General features: G+C 41.2%; 2 protein-coding genes across 5 annotated transcripts in view; both read left to right on the forward strand.

The window, feature by feature from the left end:
* NAT8L (N-acetyltransferase 8 like) overlaps nt 1–14,253 on the forward strand; it is a 56,653-nt gene extending 42,400 nt beyond the window's left edge. For both annotated transcript variants that reach the window (XM_063459847.1, XM_063459848.1), the window contains one exon: nt 12,873–14,253. In XM_063459847.1, coding sequence (XP_063315917.1) covers nt 12,873–13,240 — 368 coding nt within the window. In that variant the 3' untranslated portion in view covers nt 13,241–14,253. The remainder of the gene's footprint in view (nt 1–12,872) is intronic.
* A 4,577-nt stretch (nt 14,254–18,830) lies between these two features.
* LOC134614183 (putative uncharacterized protein DDB_G0290521) lies at nt 18,831–21,047 on the forward strand. 3 transcript variants are annotated; one of them, XM_063457681.1, is made up of 3 exons: nt 18,831–20,038; nt 20,242–20,889; nt 20,962–21,047. In XM_063457681.1, the coding sequence occupies exons 1-3, from the start codon at nt 19,608–19,610 to the stop codon at nt 20,981–20,983; spliced, it is 1,101 nt and encodes a 366-aa protein (XP_063313751.1). In that variant the 5' UTR covers nt 18,831–19,607; the 3' UTR covers nt 20,984–21,047. The 3 variants fall into 3 exon arrangements, with proteins under 3 accessions (XP_063313751.1, XP_063313752.1, XP_063313750.1); XM_063457682.1 differs by lacking the exon at nt 20,962–21,047 and having other exon boundaries at nt 20,242–20,684; nt 20,733–20,955; XM_063457680.1 differs by lacking the exon at nt 20,962–21,047 and having other exon boundaries at nt 20,242–20,955.
* The last annotated feature ends 4,236 nt before the right edge of the window (nt 21,048–25,283 follow it).

Here is a 25,283-nt window from a genome sequence, read left to right on the forward strand (position 1 = left end):
TATATAGCTGCCGCCTTGTAGCTGGTCGGACCCATAGTGCTAGTGCCTGGACCGCTCGGTTAAAGGGCCGAATCTTATGCTGGAGTTGTGACCATAAACTAGAGCAGAGTCGGTCAAAAAACTCCTGGGTGCTTTTGGGTGGGGTGGCAGGGGTATCGCTTTTACCGTGTTTTGCCCTCTTTCTCCTTACTGCTGTTTGCTTGTCCTCGCTGTGTCGTGGCTGCAGCAGGCCACGTGTAGTGATGCTGAGCTCCTCCGCCATCTTGGGCGCCACCGTGTCCATTCTGCTTGGAAGGTCAGTGGCGTCTGCTATGCTGGCTTGCCTAGCAGTATCTTGTGCTGGTGGGGACCGGGATATCCCCCACCGGTCCAAAGGGGGGGGGGGAAGTGGCGTGTGAGTGTCTCCTCTTCAGCCTGAGAACCGGGAGAGCGGCCATCTCTCCACGGCTCCCACCTGTGCAGGCCGCGGGTTGAGATGAGGGCTTTACCGCGGCGGGTAGCCCCGAGACGGGTGCCTCCGGGTTCGGCATTCCCTCCTGAATACGAGGGTGATTGTCCGCTGCCGGCACGAGACGGTGGTCGGGCGTAATGCCCCGAATCAAGGCTTCATTGTCGGGAGCTCCCGCCATGAGCGTCCTGCTTGCTCGGCTGGTAAGCTCCGCCCATATGTTCCTTTCCTAGCTGTGACCGTGGACTGCAATATTCAGGAATATACTCTTCGGTCTTTGGAGCCAGGCACTCAGTATTCTGCATATGTTGTAGCAAGCACCCAGGTTGGAAGCACCAGTGGAAATCTTGTTCACTTTAGCACACTTTGGGAATGCTGGGGGGGGGGTCCTATTTCTCCCTGGGTAGTGCTGGCGGGCTGGCGGGCTGGCGGGCTGGCGGGCGGGCGGGCGGGCGGGCGGGCGGCCGGCGAGGGAGCACTTCCTCTGAGCTGTCTCGTTTTGTTTACTTTTATTCACTCCTATTAATAGACAGTGATCTTGGTAATAGCTGGTATTATTAGATCCCCAGAATTATGGAGACTGAGGTACTGATGTAAATTCTATTTGACCCCCTTTGGTTAAGTAGGTCTCAGGGAGCATACCCTGAGACTGAGGTATATATATTAGGATTGGCACCTTATGGTTTAAGTAGGTCCCAGGGATTTTACCTGGAGATTGAGGTATAGGTGTTGACTTTTTTTAAGGACTAGGATCCTGTGACTCGGTAGGTCCCAGGTTTACACCTAAAGACTGAGCAGTGGCGGAACTAAAGGAGAGAGGGGCATGGTGCAAGAATGTTTTTGGGCCCCCTATCGCAAGGATGGATAAAAAGGTAGATCCCCCATCTGTTGCACAAATCACACAATGCTTTGTCAGCTGGAGATCTACTAATTTCCCATCCTTGCAGGGTTGTATTTAACAGTGAGTAGTGTTTGTATATTTGTTTGTAGTCTTGTGTTGAGTGTTTTTATGTCCAGTTCCATATGAAAGAAATGGTTTGCTTGTGTGTAGTGTTTGCTTTTGAATGAAGGGGTGTGTTTCTATACAGTGTTGACATTTGAATTTGTGTGTAGTGTTGGAGTTTGAATGCTGAGATGTATGCACATATACGTAAACACTGTCACATACACACATATGAATACATAGATACTCACACACATGCAGATACACTGACACAGATACCTAGTGTGTATGTTTGTGTATTTGTAGGTGTGTTTCTAATTATCTGCACGTGCGTCAGTCTATGTATCTGTGTCAGTGTGTCTGTGTATCTGCTTGTCTGTACCTGTGTATCTGTATGTGTTTCAGTGTGTGTATCTGCAGGTGGGTCATTGTGTGTGACTGTATATCTGCATGTGTGTCAGTGTATGTGTTCCTGTGTATCTGTATGTGTTTTAGTGTGTATATCTGCATTTTAAAAGGGCACTCCAGAATGGAATTGACAAGCAATTTTTTCAATACATTATATGAATATTGTATTTAAAAATATGTGCAGAAACAACCGATTTAAAATACTGAAAAGATAAAAAGTAGATACTCACATATTAAGTTGCTAAATTGTTTAAGACATCCCCAGGTTTCAGGTCACCACCCTACAGCTTGTACATATTATTACAGTATTTATTATTATAACTCCTGTTCTTCAGTATGTAGAATTCGAATGCTGCAAGTGATGTGATCTGACATTGAGCAATCCTGCAGGATATAAATTCTATACACAGCTGGCCAGTAAAAAGTAGCAACAACATTTTTAACAAGCCCCATAATTCTAGCAGCCCTATTAACACCTGCACACGTAAAGTAACATATCACATACGGGCATAGGCGTGCGCAGCCTATTGCATTAGGGTGTGCACCCTAAAGCACAAACACACGCCGCATGTATACGTATGCATGTATGTATATATATATATATATATATATATATATATACACACACACATACATACATACACTGCTGTGTGAGGGTGGTGTGAGCGTTCTGTGTGTGTAAGGGTGCTGTGTGTGTGTGTATGTGAGGGTGCTGTTAGTGTGATGTGTGTGTGAGTTTGCTGGTAGTGTGCTATGTGGGCGAGGGTGTTTGTTTGTGTGCTGTGTGTGAGGGTGCTGTTAGTGTGCTGTGTGTGAGGGTGCTGTTAGTGTGCTGTGTGTGAGGGTGCTGTTTGGGTGCTGTGTGTGAGTTTGTTAGGGTCCTGTTAGTGTGCTGTGTGAGGGTGCTGTTTGTGTGATGTGTGTGTGAGGGTACTGTTTGTGTGCTGTGTGTGGGTGTTGTGTATTTGTGAGAGTGCTGTTAGTGTGCTGTGTGTGAGGGTGTTGTGTGTGTGTGTAAGGGTGTTGTGGGTGTGTGTGTTTGTGAGGGTGCTGTTAGTGTATTGTGTGCGTGAGCATGCTGTGTGTGTGTATGAGGATGCGGTGTGTGTGTGGGTGCTGTTTGTGTGTGCTGTTTGTGTGAGGATGCTGCATGTGTGTAGGTGCTCTGTGTGCTGCATGTGTGTTGGTGCTCTGTGTGCTGCATGTGTGTTGATGCTCTGTGTGCTGTATGTTTGGAGATATTGTGGAGGTGGGGGCAGATCCTTGCTGCCATGTGCCATCCCTGGTGGAGAGTGAACTTTAGCTTACGGGCTAGAGTTCACTCTCGCGAGATCTGAGCGTTGCCGCGGCAATGCTCAGATCTCGCAAGAGGAACCTAGCGGAGCTGCTCTCTAGAGCTCCCTGGGTCCTCTCCTGCCTCCCTCCATGCTGCTGTGGGCCGGTGAGGTAGATCTCCCCGCCGGCCCATGGAGGCTTAGAGCAGAGCCGGCACTGAGATAGCACCGGCTCTGCATGAGCTGACAGGGGAGATCCTGAGATCTCCCTTGCTGGCAGGGGTCAAGTCCTGGGGAATAAAGTGTGGGAACTCTCCCAAGATTCCCACCCCCCCCCCAAAAAAAAAAAATATACACGTGTGTGTGTGTGTGTGTGTGTATATACACACACACTGATACACATACTCAGACACACATTCACAGACACACACTCATACAATCACATACACACACACACACACACATACTCAGACATACATTCACACACACACATACTCAGACACACACATACACATACTCAGACACACACACACACACTTACATACACACACACACACATACACTGACACACATACACACTCACACATTTATTTATTTTTTATTAAAAAATGTCCACCCAGCCTCCCTACCTGGAGAGCTGGCATGGACATGTCCTTGGGGTCCAGTGGGGCTTCATATTCCGGCTCCCGGCATCACTAAATGGCGTGCAGCCAGTGGGAGTAGAGAGGACACTGCTCCCTCGCCGCGTCTGATATGGAGACAGGCGCCCGAAGGGGGGGGGAGGTCGATCACCCCTTGGCCCCCCCCCCCATTTCAGGGGTAACACGGGGGTGGGGCATTTGGGGAGTGTCTGCTAAAAAAAAGTGCAGGAACGCCGTTCCCACGCATTCCTGCAGGACTCAATCCATAGGCGTGCCGCTGAGATTAGGGTGTGCCCAGGTACACCCGGCAAAAATATACACGTGTGTGTGTGTGTGTGTATATACACACACACTGATACACATACTCAGACACACATTCACAGACACACACTCATACAATCACATACACACACACACACACATACTCAGACATACATTCACACACACACATACTCAGACACACACATACACATACTCAGACACACACACACACTTACATACACACACACACACATACACTGACACACATACACACTCACACATTTATTTATTTTTTATTAAAAAATGTCCACCCAGCCTCCCTACCTGGAGAGCTGGCATGGACATGTCCTTGGGGTCCAGTGGGGCTTCATATTCCGGCTCCCGGCATCAGTAAATGGCGTGCAGCGAGTGGGAGCAGAGAGGACACTGCTCCCTCGCCGCGTCTGATATGGAGACAGGCGCCCGAAGGGGGGGGGAGGTCGATCACCCCTTGGCCCCCCCCCCCATTTCAGGGGTAACACGGGGGTGGGGCATTTGGGGAGTGTCTGCTAAAAAAAAGTGCAGGAACGCCGTTCCCACGCATTCCTGCAGGACTCAATCCATAGGCGTGCCGCTGAGATTAGGGTGTGCCCAGGTACACCCGGCACCCCCTGTGCGCACGCCTATGCATACAGGTAAACACAGATACACAAAAAAATGGCCCTAATGACACAATATTATTTTAAAAAATAAAACAAATAAAACCAAAATAAGGAAGTGGGGACTTGACATGAATAGGTATCAGAGAGCAAGTGGTTATTTTAATAACACAACTGTATTATAATAAATAATAAAGTCTAGAGCACTAAATTGTCAGAAATAATACTTTTTTAGAATTTTTTTTAAACAATTGGTTGGGTTATTTTTGTAGATGCTTAATTTTCCTTTTTTTTCTGGGAACAGACTGTACCAGAGAAACATATTGGCCTAAGTTTCTAAACGCTAAATGGTTTCCACTTCTACTTTGAATTTCCTCGGAGAGAGCAGTCGAGCGAGAAATAACTCCTCATGGATACAAGACACACAAGTGATTACTTAGCAAAGCAGATTAAGGCTTTTAATGGTGCTTTACACCCATAGCACAGGGGAAACTACAGTGCCACTTTGCCATTTGCAATTTTATTTTCGTACTATTGAGACACACATGCGTAAATCTGTCAAGCAGAGCTTGAAGTGCTGCCCAGCAGTATGTATAATTCATGTTCTGCTAGCATGAAATAAAATACATAATCACTAGACTGGCACGAGCAAATCAAATTCCTTTTAATGTACGCCCCGAACGAATTGATCCGTCTGAGATTAAACTGTGAAGACTTATTCCATGATGAAGACTCCACAAGTAAATTCCGGTCGGATGGAAGTGTTCAGGTGTGGATAAAAAGGAATTTGATTCGTTCGTACCAGCTGAAACGTATATGTGCACATGTCTAGTAAACACATCCAAGATAACAGATTAACTACATATAAACATTACTAAATAAAATTACAAAGTGGAAACTCTAGGGAAATTCCTGTCAAGATTCAGTAATATGTTATATATGAATATAATTGAAATGTGAGAAGACATTTTTATTTTTTAGTAGTAACCTCTTTTGAATTATGCACAATATTTTTAGTTTCTTTTACGTCGAAGGTACAACCTTTTGTATACATAACCATTCTGGTTGAAAGGGTGTGTGGAGGGTATGAATGGTGAGTCATGTTAAATGTATCAGTGTCTGAGATCATAACCTTATATTTCAGTGGCTTCCAACCCAATCTCTAAGTCATACCATCAGTTTAGGTTACCATAATGGCATTACGGGAGATGTAATCCAGAACATATTGAGTTCTAAGGGTCAGTATATCCTCAGTAACTGAATTTGGAAATGCCTGCCGTCTGAGCTGTTCATGTGTCTTGTGAATTGGGTTGGGAGCTACTGAACAAGAACAGTGTCTTTTTAGCTCAGTGCTTTTTAGCTCACCAAGAGAAAAGACTTTCAGAATACTTGTGAATAGGTGTGTCTATGAAAACACTGAAAACCAAAAAACAAGTGTTGTGCTATAGATTATACTTAGCATCCAATGATCAAAGGAATTCTGAAAAAAATCACAAAAACACAAACTAGTGCAGACTATCCTTATTATAGATATAAAATAACTAATATACACATATGTGGGTTGCACTCACAATTACCAGAGCCCTATCAATAACTACCACAACGCTCAGACCAGAAGACCTTTATTCTCAAAGATGGCACTCTTTATATGCAGTGGCTACAGGGATGACAGAATCAGAAGACCCCAATGGCATAGTATAACACAAATGTTACTATTTAAAAAAAAAAATTAAAACAGCATACTCCAAGCAATGGTGGATATACTATATAGTAATCCTACAAACCAGCAAGAATGTGGCATAAAATGCTTACTTCTGTGTAATACTTCTGGGTTTGGCCAGATGCCAGGTCCAGGCTCCGCCCTCCCAGTGACGTATCTCGTGACGTGTTTCACCCGCCTCTATTCCTCCAGGCTTCCTCAAACAAGAGATTGAGAGCAATGTGCTGTGAACAGGGAGACTCCTAGCACGATAACCACTATAAGCTTTTTATTTTTTTTAGTAAGTAAACGGTTACATCGGTGGTTCCCAAACCATTCCTCAAGGCACCCCCTACCAGTCCAGGATTTAGGGATTACCCAGTTGTGTCTAAGGTGTTTTTTTTTTCTTTTAAAAACACCTTAGACACAACTGGGTAATCGCTAAATCCTGGACTGGGTAGGTGTTAAAGGACTGGTCTGGGAACGATTGGGTTACATGATGGAACAATGGAAGATTTAATGTACAGTACAGTTTAAAAGTCACAACTTCCCCACAAATTTTAAGTTACAATATAATTAACCTTGTGACAAAAAACAAAACATTTTTTCTAGGTCATGTAATGAATAAAACCCAGTTATATATCTGACCATTGATTCTGGTTTGTACATCTATTTTTTTATCTCTGCTTCAGAGATGACCAGGGTCAGATTAAGAGCCCAGTGGGCCTGGAGCTAACAATTATGATGGGCCTAATTACAGAATATTATCGGCCAAAAACACTAAAACAATCATACCTCCCAAGCGTCATGTATCTGATGGAGATGGCGTGGGAGGGAAAGGATGCAGCTAAACGAAAACACATACTCTATGCTAATCTCTCTCTAATTTATGCTTTCATCTTTCAAGTAAATCCATAACCCCTAACAGCAGTGTCCAGTGAAGCAGGAAGTCAATGGGCAGGGTAAAAGGGTGTGCCACTGATGCAAATCACGTGACCTGACCTGCCAAAAGGGGTGAACATGCCCAAAAAGGGGGCATGTTTGTCCAAAGAATTGGAAGGCCAGCCTGGCATGAATGCATGTCAGGCTGCCTGCCAGTCATGCAGGCTGTCCAACTAAGGGCATACTGTGCAGGCAGCATACCAGGCCTACTCCACGCTTTCTAAGGACTGTCCCCTAGCACTCACATGTCCACTTGTCTCCTTATCGTCTTACTAGCAGGCAGAAGTTCCTGGTATATAGTCTGGGACAGAGTAAAGGTGTGTATGTAGTGAGTGTAGAAGAAAGGGGACATGCCACAGTGTTAGGGAAACCAAAGTCTGCATTACCTAAACTAATTTTATTGTCAGCCAGTCCACACAAGTTTTGTTGCCATACATCCCTCTTAAGCTTCCAAACTTAAAGGGACACTATAGTCACCAGAACAACTACAGTTTATTGTATTTGTTCTGGTAAGTAGAATCATTCCCTTCAGGCTTTTTGCATTATTATTATTTTTTTTTCAATTCTTTATTTATTGTCAAACAGACAGTATAGCAGTACATTGACATATCAATTATGTGCTTCGCAGAAGCCTGAGGTGTAAGCCTATATACTTTTGTTTGTCTGTTTTTTTTGTTTTTCTTTTCAACTTTAATGGTATAACATAACATACGTGTGATTGGAGTATGGTACAATTGTAACAATATGTGTACAAAGATGGGTACAGGTGAGATTTCTTATTTTTTTTTGTAGAGTTATTCTTGGTTTGCGTCAGTCTGGCCTCGTTTGAGAGTGAGACGTCCTCTCCTTTAGGGGTGTGGGAGCCCTTTAGTTGTTCGGTGGTGGGGGAGAGCGTCTACTCCCTGCCCCTTAGCTCCGGAGTGGAGTCATTCGCTATATTGTTCCCATGGTGCCCATACCCGGTTAAAGGCTGTTATGGTATTGCGGACCTGGGCTGTCATTTTGTCCATTAAATAGTTGTCTTTAACTTTAGCCATTACTAGGGATAAAGGTGGTGTCTCCGGCTGTATCCATTGTTGAGCCAGGGCTCTACGGGCTGCTAGGTATATCATGTGTAGTAGTCTCTGTTCGTATGTGTCTAGTCCGTCTGTAGGTCGGGAAAGGAGGCATGCCCAGGGGTCGGGCATGAGTCTTTTGTTCAGGAGATGGGAGCCCACGGCCACTACCTCCCTCCAGAACAAGGTAACCTTTGGACAGTGCCACCACATGTGAATGTAAGTGCCTTTTTCCCCGCACGTACGCCAGCAGGTGTCTGAGGGGCTGATTTGCATGTGGCATTGCTTGACAGGGGTTGTATACCACCTAAAGAGTCTATCCCCTCCAATTTGTCCCCTAGGTCTGCTTCCCACCTGTATGTGAATGTTATTGTCCCCCATGTCCCTGACTCTGTGCAGATGTGGCTATAGAGTAGTGAGATGAGTTTTGTTGGCATGGTTTCTTTAAAGCATATGCGTTCTTGGTTGTTGCTGCTTTAACCGTGGCAGTTTGTGCGAAGTCTCTGATCTAAATGTAGTGGAAAAAAATCTCTGGTTTGCAGCGGAGCTAGCGATTGTAGGTGGTCACATGTCACTAATTGTTTGTCGATGTATAGGTGTATGTAGCTTTGTAGCCCTGTGGTTTCTATGCCTTTGAAATCTCGAGCCCTGGTGGGAATGCTCTATTCCGTAATATTGGAGTCATCGGGCCTGGGGTGTTCATGAGTTTATATTTCTGTGCTACCTGGTCCCAGAGGCTTACCAAGTTGAGGATGGCTGGGCAGGTGGTTCTAATTATCGTCCTGTGTTCTCTGGGTGTCCATATTAAAAATTGAGGTAGGTCCGTGCCAGTCATTAGGGATTCTATGTCTACCCATCTGCATTGGTCTATTGGGCAGTGCCAGTGTGCTATTTGGGCCTGTTGTGCTGCTACGTAGTAGTTGTGTAAGTGGGGCAATCCTAGTCCTCCCCGTGGTTTAGGGTTGTATAGTATGGCTCTGGCTATTCTAGGTTTTTTCCTCTGCCATATGAAGGCGTCGATAGCCTTCTGAATGTCTGCCAGATCTTTTCTGGTGACCCTGATCGGTAGTGCTTGAAAGAGGAATAAGATGAGCATGGCGTTCATTTTAACTGAGTGGAGGCGCCCTAGCCATGTGATGGGTTTGTCTGTCCATTTGTCTAAGTCGTTTTTTATGGTGTGCAAGAGGGGTGTGTAGTTGTGTCTGTATAGTGCAGTGGGGTCAGCTGTAAGTTGTATTCCTAGATATGTTAGCGATTCGTGGTTTATCCTTAGTTGGTGTTTCTGCTTGATATATGATGCCTCTTGTTCTTGCAGGTGGAAGGGTATGGCTGTCGATTTGGTGAGGTTGACCTTGTATCCGGAGACTTCTCCGTATTGTAGTAAGAGTGTGTCTAGTCGGTCCATGGATCGTATCGGGTCAGACAGTGTTAATAGTACGTCATCGGCGTATGCCGCTACTTTGAATTGTTTGTTTCCTATTTGTATGCCCTGTTTCAGCGGGTCTGTTCTAATGGATTGTAGTAGGGGTTCCAGAACTAGCGCGAATAGTAGGGGCGACAAGGGACACCCTTGTCGTGTCCCATTTTGCACTGGGAAGGGGGTCCTGGGGGCTCCAGGTATGATTGTTTGTGCTTGTAGGTCTGTATATAGGGCCTTAATTGCACTAAGGTATGTTTCTAGGAAGCCTTGTGATTCAAGTAGCTGGAATAGGAATGGCCATTGGACTCTGTCAAAAGCCTTTTTGGCGTCTAGGGAGAGGGCGAGGGAGGGGGTGTCAGAGTTGGACATGTACCAGATCAGGTCTGCCCCACGGCGGGTGTTTTCATATAGCTGTCGTCCTGGCATGAAGCCGACCTGATCCGGCTGTACTAGTTTGGTCAAGAGAGGTGTTAATTGTAGAGATAAGATTTTTGCGAATATTTTAAGTCCGAATTGATTAGGGAGATTGGCCTGTAGTTCGTAGTTAGGGTAGAGTCTTTGTTTGGTTTTGGTAGTAGTATTACATTGGCGGTAGCCATGTCTCGGTCTGGGGTCCCTCCCTGTAGGAAGTGGTTATATAATTTAGTGAGAGGGGGTACTAATTCTTCTTTGAATTTTTTGTAATAGGTCATGTCGTATCCGTCGGCTCCAGGCGCCTTATTGCCTTGTAGTGTAGAGATTGTCGCTGTAACTTCTTCTTGAGTTATAGTTCTCTGATGGAGTGTCTGAGTGCCTGAAGTTCGTTAAATTTGGCTGTGGTGGGGTTGTGTTTGTGTTGGTGTTCTATTCTCCGTAGAGCAGTTTGGAGTTCTATGAGGCGTTTTGTTCTTGCTTTTTTGTTATGGGTGGCTGTTCAGATGAAGTGGCCTCTCAGGACTGATTTGTGGGCTGCGCATATGATCGTCGGATTTACGTCGCCCATGTCATTGCTGCTAAAATAGTCTGTGATTGTTGCCCGGGTGGCGAGAAGTATCTCCTCATCATTGAGTAGGTTAGCGTTAAGTTTCCAGGTCCAGTTTGTGTGATAGTGTAGTTTCCATAGTGTGACCAATATGTCGGCGTGGTCAGACCATGTGATGCTGTTGATCTCTGAGTGTATGAGTTTGGTTATGCCTGCTCCATTGAGGAGAATGTTATCGATTCTGGAGTACGTGTTGTGTGGTGCTGAGTAGAATGAATAGTCCCTGGTGTCTGGGTGTTGTAGTCTCCACGCATCGAGTAAGCCGTGTGTTGAAGAAAGGTGTGCATTAATTTGTCTTGGCCCCCTCTGCCCTGTGAGCATTGAGTGCCTGGTTTGGAGCTTCTGTCGAGTGTCGGGCAAGGGACTGCGTTAAAGTCTCCTCCTACTATTAATATGCCTCCTTGCAGGCTGGCTATCAGGGTTTCCATGGAGCTCCAGAAGACAAGATCTGGTTCGTTGGGGGCGTAAATGTTGACTACATATATTTTCATGCCGTGTATAGTGCCTGATATGGCTAGGTATCTGCCCTCAGGGTCAGTTTGTTGGTGTGTTAGTATGAATGGGCAGGTTTTGTGGATCAGGAAACCCTGAGCTCACTTACCTGAGCTGCTGTCTTGACTCTCTGTGCTGTGTAGCTGCTCCCCCATGGATCAGTGAGTAGTAGAGAGAGGCAGGGATATGCTGTAACTTCCTATCCTTGCCTTTCACCACACACAGTGACCCCTACTGGCCGGTGCTGGTATTGCAGAATAATCTCCATTTATACTGATAAAACTACCTGCATTTTTATTGCCGGTATTACTGCAATACCTGCACAGCCAGGCAGCCTCAAATACCGGCTGTGCCAGTAAAATACCAGTCAGAATTTTTATTTTTTTTAAATGGGCCTATTCCATGGGCCTGGGCCTGGAGCTGCAGCTCCATCAGCCCCTATGTTAATCCGGCCCTGGAGATGACATTGCATATCCTTTATCCTTAATATTTATGAGATTATTAGAAATGAGAGAGAAATCCTTTACATTTTATTTTATAGTTCATAAATACTTTAAGACTGCATGGTGTGTCAATGTGGAAAATAGTAAATATATCCATGAGATTATTTTATAACGAGGCATTCTTGAAGACTTGGCAACCTGGATCAGACTTGCAGCTTGATGTAGGGCTCTGAGCTTTCACTTGTAGTTTGTGTTTTAAAAACTTTTTCATTCTGCTTGGCAGTATCACATTGTGTGCTTAGTATTTAGGTTTGCAAGAAAAGGACCTGTGTTAGAGCCGTGACCTTGAAAAATCCATGGAATTTGCTGGCACATGCTCCCCTGACATTTGTGCTCACAATGTCCATGCTTTTTTGCATGTAAAATGTGTGGATTTGATCACTATAGAAATGTAGCACACAGAGCAACTTTACCAGTGTGCATGTTAGCGAAGGCACTGATCTTATTTCCATGACATCTATGACGTCCACGGTGAACGTGCGTTTTCATGGATATTGCATGGTGCAAAACAATCTTAATTTAATGTACATTTTTCAAGCAAAAAAAAAATGAATGCTGTACTTTTACATTGACTTCGGTTCTTACTCCAGCTGAATATGGTCACATGATATCAGTACCTTCCAGCCACAGAAACCTAACAAGGTTCAATCTTCCATGTAGATAGGAATGAAAAGAGAGACTATACACTTCTAGATATAGAATCTTAAACATATATTTTGCCACAACTCATCCCACCTCTGTATGAGCTTTTTATAGACTTGAATCATCATATACCTATTCTTAAATACTGTTAAGGCTTAGTTTACACTATTAGACTAATGATTCTTAATAAAGGTTTACATAGTCTCAATCAGTGGTTTATAATCCAGACTCAAGTAGACCAATGGTCTAGGTTTTGTCAGCATCTTCATGTGTCTAGTCTAAATGCTGGGTTGTTGGTGTGCATTGATGAATGGGTTGGAAGTCACTGGTCTAGGTTAATTTCATGGTCACTAGATTTGGTCCTGTCTCCACTAACAATGAAAAATTCTTGAATAATTAAAAATATGTACTAATTTCTAAAAGATTTATATGAATCTACAGACAGTTGAGCAAAGAATGGAATAACATCATGTTTGTCTCCATAGGTTGTTGTTTCTGGGTTGCCATCCTGGAGGGAAAAGTTGTCGGGATAGTGGCAGCCAGAGGAAATGAGGAAGACAATGTGGTAGAGCTACGCCGCATGTCCGTAGACTCCAGCTTTCGGGGGAAAGGCATTGCCAAGGCCTTGGGGCGCAAAGTTATAGAGTTTGCAATGTTGAATCACTACTCCTCCATTGTTCTTGGAACTACAGCCGTCAAGATAGCGGCACACAAGCTATATGAGTCCTTAGGGTTCAAACATGTGGGTGTAAATGAGCATCATACTGTTCCCAGCATGACCAATTCGCTGGTGGAGAGAATGTTTTTCCAGCTTCGCTACCACCGGTACTGCCTACAGTTACGTGAAGAATAAGGAATGTTGATTTCCTTCACAGTCCAACAACCAGTTCTGAGTGTATTTTAAACCTGCATGATGTAGTTGACAAAAAGTATTATTTGCTGGCACAAAACCCGATAATCTGAATTATTTTTATCCTCCGCAGTGATTGTACAACAGGACAAGACCTGGCCCACTCACGCTGTCATATTGTCCTTTTAATGGTGGGAGTTTCTTCCCTCTTCTTTCATATGCAGTATCACTCAAATAAATCAATAAAATAACCTTCCAAATGTCCATGAAAGCACGATCTAGGTGACTAAGCACAGAGACCTAAATACTGACCTGGTGTAAATAGCTTTTTTAAAATGTAAATTAATATATTCGTATTAAAATAGGCATAGAATTACACTTTCAATGTGATTGGATTTATTGCAACAGTAGAATCTATTGAGCTAATAGATCTTCAAGGACGATGTTTAGAAACATCTTTTAGTAGAATGCACGCAGAGGAGGTGTTTGCACGCACTTACACCAAACACTGTCAATGAAGATTTGAATTCGCACCTTACTGGACGTGCTCCACAACTCTGCCAAATCTATGAATCGGCTTTGGGCAGCAAGCGTTTGTGATGTTACGCTATGTTCATGTCATTTTTTTGAGCCAGCAAACAGACCAGTTGCATCTAGACCCCAGTTGTAGGATTCTGTATCTATCAATTATCCTGTAAATATGATCATCAGCTGTTTCAAAGTATTTAGAATCTTGGACCATGGTCTTGACTTTGATGCAGTTTCACTTCTCTGGTCATCCTAAACAGCTTTGCAAATATACATGATCATTGATTTCAACTGCAAATTTTGAACTTTTTAACGTGGTAAAGTACCTGTATTTGGGACAGAATGTATAGAAATCAATCTGTTCTCTATTCATATTATATATGGACAATGCAAGTTGCCTTTGTAAGTTTAGCTGCTTTTAGCATATCAGCATACTGAATGATTTAATGCAAATAGCAATGCAACCTAGATTTGGCATGTGTCGGTACTTTGAGGGGGGTGTACAGTGCTCACCACAAGCTCTGTACCCAAGTCAGCGGATTCCTCTCTACTGAATTGCTTAATTTTTTTAAATTGTGTGTATATAACGTTTCGCATGAAAATCAGTAAATTCTTCAGTTAAACTAACTTATATATCTGAAAATGGTTACAAGTACATTTTTATTTCAGATTTCTTTCTGTAGTAGTTGAATAATTTTGGATAATGTAATAGATTTAATCATTTTTATTTTATTTTTAAAAATGAATGTATTTATATGTACACTTTTTGTTTTGCAGAAAAAAAAAAAACGAATCGTGCGGGTGGGCTGATAATGGTTAAATCAGTTTAAATTCAAAACCAGTTCACATGCTAGATGAGTATGGTTAGAATTCTTATCAAACAAAACAATCAGAAATTGGCCACATGGTGGTATTTAACTTAAGATACATCCTGCATCACACGGGTGAGCTTCTTCTCCACTCCAGGTGTTTTGTTTTGATGTCCCGTTATGCTCACAAATGTTTATTGATTGATTGTGATTGACCCTCTACCACGCAGTAATCAGAAGGCTTTGCAGTGCATCATGGGAAATGGAATACAGTAACTATAACAGTAGAGTTCTTATGCTTTAACAGCTAGACATACTTCATTGTAGTCTGTCTCTGAAGATAATAACAGTTTAAGTCGGGCTGTCCAACCTGCTGCCGACCAGATGTTGCTGAACTACAACTCCCATGATCCCCTAGCTATCTGTTTCATTGAAATAATCATGGGAGTTGTAGTTCGGCAGCATCTGGGGGACCGCAGGTTGGACAGGCCTGATTGGTGGTAACACTCATGTCTCGAGAAACGTACTCACAGGAAAATGTTATATATATATCTACATTCAGCTCCGGATAATTGGCTTGGGTTTCCCAAATATAGCAAACCTGCCTTAACACATCATGTATCTAGCTAATAATTGCCATGCAAAAACTTAGCCAGTTTTATATTTGCAACAAAATGTATTAAAAGATCATACCAATGGTTAGATCACAGTTTAACAATCTTAACTATTGTGTTCTCTTACACATGTAGGTTTTCATTTTTCTTATTTTCATACGTATAGAGGTATATTTACACGTGGCTCTAAGTACAAAGGGAAGCATTTAAATGTGTGGAAAATACATTCACCCATGTATAATCTACACATTATGCTGTCAGCAATCAAATAGACTAAAATGTATTTACACCTGAAAATTGGTTTGGAAAATTTGATGGCTGCCACAAACATATTACACAATGCAGACTTTATGATAAGCAGCAAATATTCTGAGATAGGGCGGATGTGACTCTATCAGTAATGCTATATTTGCAGTATTTCACCCTTTCCTAGCAGGATAGAATAGTTAAAAAAAAAAAATAACATTTAAAATGTGCATTTGTTAACAATGTGGCTTGCACATGATACAAGTAATTTTTTATTTCTTATAAAATAGCATGATCTTTTTCTATGACAGGTGAACTGTGATGTTAGAAGTATTTACACATTTAACAACATATCTAAAAAACCTTTTCCGACCAATGTTGGTCTATGTAGTCATAATATGTTCTATTACAAAATGTAAAGCCTCATTCAATTAACAAATACATGGCTGGATGGAATGCTAAACACAACATTCCATGCTGACATAAGATATTTAGGGACCACAGTACAATGCCAGCAAATTGTAACGTGATCATTAAAAGGTTAAATGTTTTTAAAAAGCATAAACCTTTCAAAGAAATCCATAATTTTTTTTTTCCAAAGATTTGAAATTATTAAAAAAAGGGGGAAGGTAATATATATTTTTTAGATTTTTTATTTTAAATTTGTATATTTTTTGTACTGCTATTCCCAATGCATCCATGAACACATTAGCTTAATTTCATTACTTAAATTTTTTAAAATATAATTTCTAAAAAATATTATTTTTTTACATGCAGTCTTATCACAACATATTTTTTATTTTTTTTGCATAGGAGAAATGTAGACATTTTTTAAGTTGGCGTTTATGGCTATTATAGCAAATATGTGTTTTGTTTTTTGTTTTTTTTATGGATACATTTAAAAAAAATGTGAAATATAACTTCATATTAAAATGCATCGGGGAAAGTAAACGCTTTATAAAATAGTTGTTTTGCAAAAGATTTATAAATATCATAATCGGCTGTCTGATGAATGCACAAGTCCATTTAACTCTAAAAAAATATTCACATACTTGAATATATGAGCACAAACCGGTTCTTTTATGATTTAAATGACTTGGGTTTATACAATAAGCCATGAGCAGTGGGGAATGTGCAACATTTGGGTCACAATATTATTTAAGATGCAAAGCATCATGGGAATGTCATTTTATTACAGCTAGAGACCCACAATTTGTTCACCTTTGCCTTACTGCTGCCATTAAATAGAGCTGATTTTAAAGTGGCTTAAAGGGATACCATAGGCACCCAGACCACTTCAGCTCATTGAAGTGGACTAGGGGCAGTGTCCCTGTCCCCCTTAATCCTGCACTGTAAAATGGTGCAGTTTTTAAGAAACAGCAAGGTTTCCATTGCAGTACTCTAGAGGCGCTTCTGGGATCTTAATGAACTCTAGGTCGCCTAAATGATGCAGGACGTCTTCACGCTGTGCATGAGGATATACAGCGTCAGTATAATCCCTATAGGAAAGCATTGAAGCAATACTTTCTTATGTAGAGGGCGCAATGCTCTCGCAGCGCACGCATTAGGTCCCCCTGTCGGATAATGTCATAGGGACATCGCGCTGAGGGACATCGTGCTGGAATCAAGTGAGCAAATCAAGTTTTTTTTAACCCTTTACATGCCGGGGGCATGAGGGGGAAGGACTAGAGGGCACTTTAGTGTTAGGTATACAACTTAGTATTCCTAACACTATAGTATCCCTTTAAAGGAACACTAATGGCACCCAGACCACGTCATCACTGGTTCTGTCATTTTAACCTTTCAATGTAAAACATGGCAGTTTTGTAGAAACACAATGTTTACATGGAATGGTTAAATACACCTCTAGCAGCAGTCGGGAAGACAGGAACGTCCTTCTCCAGAAGAGAGTGAAACCCGGCCCTGGAATAAAATGCCTCGGATGGCAACATTTTATTGGAGAAAAGCGGTGTTTGGCTGCGCACACCTTATCCCAATCCATACCTCCTTCTTGAGAAGCATTGCGTTGGAGAAGATTTTTACAGGCAGGATCATGTCCTAGAAGGCTGGGTGGGTGGCTGCAGCAGAGAAATCGGCACTGGAAGTAAGGTAAGTAATCTCCTTTAAACTTTAAGATGGATGGACACGGAGGGGCGCACAGAAAGGAACCTTCCGAAAAAACTATTTTTTTAGTTATTTTCAGGACTATAAATTCCCTTTAAGCCCTCTCACTCTTTTCAAGAATAGCTATAAAAGCAAAGTTTTTTTTCTATTCTGCACTGTGAATTGTTTAAGATAATGAACTTTATAACAAACAGAGAATAATGGCTTGGCTGTTTTATAATCAGGTTCTCTGCATGTGTTGGTGTATCTCAAAGTGCAATTATACAAGAATGTGATTGGTTCCAGTGATATAGATCCATTGCAGACCTCAATGCAACTGTTCAATAAACATATAACTGCACTACATATAAACCAATAATATAAATAGAAACATATTGACAGTCCGATAGTATTTTAATCAGTTATCAGTATCTAACACTCTTGGAAGTCAATGAGTGCCCGATGATTCTGTACTAGACTTGTGCAATATGAAAATATTTGGTTTGGCCAAAAGAATTTCCAATAATGAAATTTAATTTGGGTTTTAATATTTTCCTTCATTTAACAGTCCAGCTCATCCCAATAATGATCATTGAAAATATTCATGAAAACGTTTTGGCAAACCTAAAATAGCATAAAAATGGTCCAATCAGTGACGAGCAGTACTTTAGACCTAGCATTTTTTTTTTGGGCACCATTAACAAGCCATGTTTGAAGAATGAAAGGGGGGCTCAAACTGCAAGCCTGTCTAGGGCCCTATGGGATCTTAACCCTTCTCTGAACCAGCGTACTGAAAAATGGATACATAATATATATTTCGCAGTACAATGGTAGGCAAATTTCCCCACCATTCACAGATCAAGTGAGAAAATGTAATCAAAATGAATGCACAAGTCTATACTGTACTATGTCTGGGCAAGCACTGAGCCTAACTGTGCACTGCCAGGCCATGCGCAGGGCAGCTAATCGGGTAAAGGAGGCCACTGTCATCAAAAAGAGTTTGAAAGAGCCTTTGACTACTTGGCATTTCTTCCAGAAAGACATATTATGACAAGGATCAAAATATTATTTTTCCTGGCACTCCACAGCAAAGAGAATAAAATAGATATTGCCTTTGTTAACACAATGAAAATGCGTTAATGTATTTTAAATAAACTGAGGGAGTTTATTTACTAAAAAGTGAGCAGATGGTGGATATTTAGTTCTATAATTTGTGAATTTTCACAATAAGTTTGGTTGGGGAATTTATTGACTAAATTTGGAATAGTAGATCATTCGCAAGGATATTAAAAATTGTGGCCGAAATAGGAAATTTAAAAACAAAACTCAAGTTAGTTCATTTTTCAGTTTGGCTTTTTTTTTTGGTCTGGTTTGGTGAATAACCTCTGCTAATGAATAATCTCATATGTGTGCACTGATTGTTTAAAAACCTAGTTAAACAGGCAAATGCATAGTAAAATGTATAAAGGTACACTGTATTCACACAGGGTCTTAGATGTGGCATTCTAGCTTATGCTAAACAGTGAACAGTGGACTGAAAACTACAACATTTGCAAATTAAGCCTGGATTAGTCACACTGTGGTTATAGTTGGAGAATTTTTCCAAATCATTTGCCGTTTCCTAAATCTTTCAATTCGATGTTGTCGTTAATTCTAATCTGCTGTGTTTGAGAATTCCCATGGTGTTACTTTCTCCATTAGGTCACGAACACGATGTACTGTTAACACTTTGAGTGCCTGTGGATTGCAAAGCATTGTACATACCTGTGGCACTCAGACGGTTAAATGCTGTTTGCTACGTTGTATGTACTTTATTGAAATGTACATGTTGCCTAACTGTACTAGAACAATGTACAGGCGGTTCTGTAATCTGTGAATTTTGTACAGTGTATAGAAATTGGTTCAATTATTTTCTTGCTGCTTTTAGTGATTAACACATTAATGGAAAGGGGGTGAAATGTAATTCAGAGAACACAGTTTGTGCCTTTTTGATTTTCCTTTGCATTGAGTCTGCAGTCAGAAAGTACTGTGTGTTGTATCATCTATTTCTGTGATAGAGAATTGAACTACATGCCAGAAGATGTTAACACATCCAGCAAAAATAGTCACAGGAAGATGTCACAGAAAAAAGTAACCCCTAGCTCTATTCCTACCCCTAACCATTCCACTATTCCTACCCTTAACCCTGTCTCTATTCCTACCCTTAACCGTATCTCTATTCCTACACTTAACCCTGTCTCTATTCCTACCCTTAACCCTGTCTCTATTCCTACCCTTAACCCTGTCTCTATTCTTACCCCTAACTCTACCTCTATTCCTATGCCTAACCTTATCGCTATTCCTATCCCTAACCTTATCTTTATTCCTACCTCTAGCCTTAGCTCTGTTCCTACCCCCAACCTTACCTCTATTCCTACCCCTAACCTTATCTTTATTCCTACCCCTAACCGTACCTCTATTCCTACCCCTAACCCTACCTCTTTTCCTACCCCTAACCTTATCTCTATTCCAACCCATAACCTTTTCTCTATTCCTACACTTAACCCTGTCTCTATTCCTACCCCTAACAGTACCTCTACTCCTACTACTAACCCTGTCTCTATTTCTACCCCTAACTCTACCTCTATTCCTAGACTTAACCCTATCTCTCTTCCTACCCCTAACTTTATCTTTATTCCTACCTCTAACCCACCTCTATCCCTACCTCTAACCCTACCTCTATTCCTACCCCTAACCGTAACTCTATTCCTACCCCTAACCCTACCTCTTTTCCTACCCCTAACCTTATCTCTATTCCAACCCATAACCTTTTCTCTATTCCTACACTTAACCCTGTCTCTATTCCTACCCCTAACAGTACCTCTACTCCTACTACTAACCCTGTCTCTATTTCTACCCCTAACTCTACCTCTATTCCTAGACTTAACCCTATCTCTCTTCCTACCCCTAACTTTATCTTTATTCCTACCTCTAACCCACCTCTATCCCTACCTCTAACCCTACCTCTATTCCTACCCCTAACCGTAACTCTATTCCTACCCCTAACCCTACCTCTTTTCCTACCCCTAACCTTATCTCTATTCCAACCCATAACCTTTTCTCTATTCCTACACTTAACCCTGTCTCTATTCCTACCCCTAACATTACCTCTTCTCCTACTACTAACCCTGTCTCTATTTTTACCCCAAACTCTACCTCTATTCCTATCCCTAACCTTATCTTTATTCCTACCTCTAACCCTACCTCTATCCCTACCCCTAACCGTACCTCTATCCCTAACCGTACCTCTATCCCTACCCCTAACCGTACCTATATTCCTACCCCTAACCCTACCTCTATTCCTACCCCTAACCTTACCACTATTCCAACCCCTAACCCTACCGCTATCCCTACCCCTAACCTAATCTTTATTCCTACCCCTAACCCTGAAGAATTCCCTCTGCTAATATCATTACTAATATTATCAGGTGGATTTACTAGTTAAAACAGTAGAAAGTGGTCTGTGACAACATTAAAGGGAAACTCCAGTGCCAGGAAAACGATCTGTTTTCCTGGCACTGGAGGGTCCCTCTCCCTCCCACCCACTAATCCCCAGTTGCTGAAGGGGTGAAAACCCCTTCAGTGACTTACCAGGGGCAGCAACAGGGCCCACGTCGCTGCTTCCTCCTCCCCCGCCGCTCCTCCTTCTGCTTACGTCGGCCGGTGGGCGAGACTGATCTCGCCCGCCGGCCGAGGAGACCTAATGCGCATGCGCGGCAATGCCGCGCATGCGCATTAGCGCACCCCATAGGAAAGCATTGAAAATGAATTTCAATGCTTCCCTATGGGGAATAGAGCGACGCTAGAGGTCCTCACACAGCGTGAGGACGTCCAGCGACGCTCTAGCACAGAAAACCTGTGCTATGAAGCAGGAAGTCCCTCTAGTGGCTGTCTAATAGACAGCCACTAGGGGAGGACTTAACCCTGCAAGGTAATTATTGCAGTTTAAAAAAAACTGCAATAATTACACTTGCAGGGTTAAGGGTAGTGGGAGTTGGCACCCAGACCACTCCAATGAGCCGAAGTGGTCTGGGTGCCTGGAGTGTCCCTTTAAAACACTGAATATACATGTAATGGCACAATATTATGTAAGGTGTTTTCAGTCTTTACATACCATGTTTTGTTTCTAAATGATTGACTTAAATGTTTGGTTTTCATTACTTTACTTTGCTTAAGAACATTAATAAATATATTTTCTTTTTTTTTTTTTACATTAGTGTAAGGCCCTTATGTATAAATTACGTATGTTGCCAGCATGTCAGCATCGTATATGGTCATCTAATACATGTTTTAAAATCGTTTAATTGTTTATGATATTTAAATAAAATGTGACTTTTTTTCCTGTGACTTTTTTTTTCTATCCACTGAGTTAAAATCCCTGGTAACATTAGCAATGTCACAGATGACACATTTCCCTTCTTATAAACGGTGGTTCACTGAGAAACACATTAAATCTGAGCATCTGAAAGAAAACGATATTTAAAATGAAGCCTTTATCCAAGGTGGTGACATTTGTTTTTGGTAGTTTATAAAATATAATCTAGGCATTGTGCTAGCAAATAGACTAGCAAATACATTAATTCATTGTTACGCTTTTGAAGGCTCATCTGTTCAGTGAGATACATGTGGATAGCTCGGTCACAGAATGATATGCAAATAATTGGGCACATGGCATTCTGGGATTGAGCTTTTTAGGAAGGGGTAAGACTGCATGTGGATATGCTAGAAGCATTTCCTTGCACAGTGTGCATGTGGTGTTTGATTGCCTAAGAAGTATCACCATACTATTTTTGCTCCAAGTGCTTTTAACAGGTTTTATTTACAAGATGGTAACTATAATATATCAAATCAGCTGAGTTCTAGAAGCGAAGCCAGTGTGCCACTTTGTAGCAGTAAGTAGAAATCATGCTGGTATGACTGATTGCGGTCTTTGAAATTTCACCGGACATTAAATCAATACAGTTATTACACAGTTTTTATACTTAAGCAATATAAATTATACAACGGCCATCAGATATCACAATGCATCTTGATGCCAACTGCATTAATGGAAAGTTGGAATTATAAATCCATTTTTGTGCTTATTAATTGTGAAACCCCAAATAAGTTTAAGTAAAAAACTACAGCAATGAGACGAATGTTTTCACACCTTTAAACTATTCTGATCCACCAGTTCAGCTATGACCACCTGAATAAGTATGGAGATAAACTTCAAAATCAAAGAACTTCCATAAAACAACATTTACGGCATTGGAGCTGAAATAGTTGTGGTTATTCAGAACTGGCAAGAGAATTGCAATTTTTCAAGCCAACATTAACATATTTGGAAATTTCTTTAATTCTGCTATCTTTCCATCTTTGGCATTGTGACTTACATTTTGCAATTCCCTTGAGAATTTCTGATTTTGTGGTTTACCTCTGATACCTTCACGGGTTGTTAAATGTAATATTTCAGAGCACCGAGATCCCTTTTTCATTCATGCAATTCTATTCTAAATTTGACTTAATATAAAAAGAAACAAAATGTATGACTTAACTTGTAGTATTTTTTTTATCATGTGTCGTATTTCTCACACCCTGCAGGAATTGAATGGTTAAAATGCATTTTGCACACCTTTTGCTTTTCAAATAACGAATCTTGCTACCCTGATTATCTTTATTAGTATGTGAAACCTTTAAAAATGTAAGTTGCCATAATACAGACATTGACTCGAGTATAAGTCGAATTGGGGTTTTTCAGCACAAAAAATGTGCCGAAAAACTCGTCCTATACTCGAGTATATACGGTATGCATATTTTTAAAACAATCTTGCCATTTTTGAACCTTCAAAGGTTGATTCGTTCACCTTGTGAGTTAAAATAACAAAGCTGTAAGAATTCTATTTTGACCTTTATTTTGTAACTCTGTAGTCAACAACCCACAACTCACAATTTCGTGAATAAACCCCCATATTAAATGCTCTATTAGACCATACGCAGTTACATTGTCAGCATAGGCCCTGCTATGATTAACAGTCACATGTGAAATGAAAGGCAATGTTAATAGCATTTTGCTTTTTAAGGGCATTTAAGAAAACAGAGAGGAGCTGACATCACCCTCAAGCGCACAAACTAAATGCTCCCCATGTGTTCGGCAAACACTCTTTTAAACTGAGCAATTATCGCATTATGACTGCTCTCCACATAACTAGCCATGAAACAGCATCTAATCAGCAGGGAATTCTGGGGAAAAGAAATTGATGGGACTGTGGTTATTTTATAACATTGGCACCTTCATCTAAAGCTAGCTCTGAAACGGCTCAAATGATGAGTTTATTCATAACCAAAGCTTACTTTTAATATTAACCATAAATATGGTACGCTGGACAGTAAACATTTGATTTCTTCTGTAAGCTATGTATTGTTGGTTTCAGAAGCAGTGTATTTTGAAGAATGTAGTTAGTTCATCCAACACCTTCCAATGATAGCTATAGTTGTCATTTTAGTTTCATGGGAAACAGACCAGTTGCAGGACCAAGGTTTACCCAATGCCATTCGTAGGCAACCTTCGGCAATCCAGATGTTGTGGACTACATCTACCATAATACTCGTACAGCCATAATGCTGGCAAAGCATCATGGGAGGTGTAGTCCAAAACATCTGCCAAAGGATGCTTTCCCTTCTCCTATAATGAACTGGTTTAACCAGTATATTACCACGTGTATAAGCAACCAAATGTTCTTCAACGTGTCACTGAAAATGTTAAGGTAAATATGTCTAAATATGAGCGGAAATGGTTTTGTAGATACTAAAACCTTTTACAGTCAGAAGTGTCTGCAACATGTTGCTTTGTAGAATGAAATGCAGACAGCCTCTGTCATACAAACAGTTAAAGGAACACTATAGTCACCTAAATTACTTTAGCTAAATAAAGCAGTTTTAGTGTATAGATCATTCCCCTGCAATTTCACTGCTCAATTCACTGTCATTTAGGAGTTAAATCACTTTGTTTCTGTTTATGCAGCCCTAGCCACACCTCCCCTGGCTATGATTGACAGAGCCTGCATGAAAAAAAAAACTGGTTTCACTTTCAAACAGATGTAATTTACCTTAAATAATTGTATCTCAATCTCTAAATTGAACTTTAATCACATACAGGAGGCTCTTGCAGGGTCTAGCAAGCTATTAACATAGCAGGGGATAAGAAAATCTTAATTAAACAGAACTTGCAATAAAGAGAGCCTAAATAGGGCTCTCTGTCACGTCTAAACATTTGTTATGAAGGAACACAACTGCAGATTTCGTATAGTTTAAATATTTATTATAAAAAGTAAAAGGTATTGACTTTAATTCCAATTTACAGGTACTGTAGCTTTAAGTAATAAACGATAACTGAAGTCCACAATTATAGGCACTGTAGCTTTAAGTAGTAAACGATAACTGAAGTCCACAATTATAGGCACTGTAGCTTTAAGTAGTAAACGATAACTGAAGTCCACAATTATAGGCACTGTAGCTTTAAGTAGTAAACGATAACTGAAGTCCACAATTATAGGCACTGTAGCTTTAAGTAGTAAACGATAACTGAATCAGATAGAGTCCTTTAGAAGTAGTAATTAATTAGGTGATAAGAAGTTACATTAGCTGTTCCATAGACTTTAACTGAAGTAAGATAGATGCAGCTAACTGAGACAAAGTATGAGTTGAAGTTAGCTGTAACGGGTTTGT

Source organism: Pelobates fuscus, chromosome 6 (genome assembly GCF_036172605.1).
Source record: "Pelobates fuscus isolate aPelFus1 chromosome 6, aPelFus1.pri, whole genome shotgun sequence".
NCBI lineage: Eukaryota > Metazoa > Chordata > Amphibia > Anura > Pelobatidae > Pelobates > Pelobates fuscus.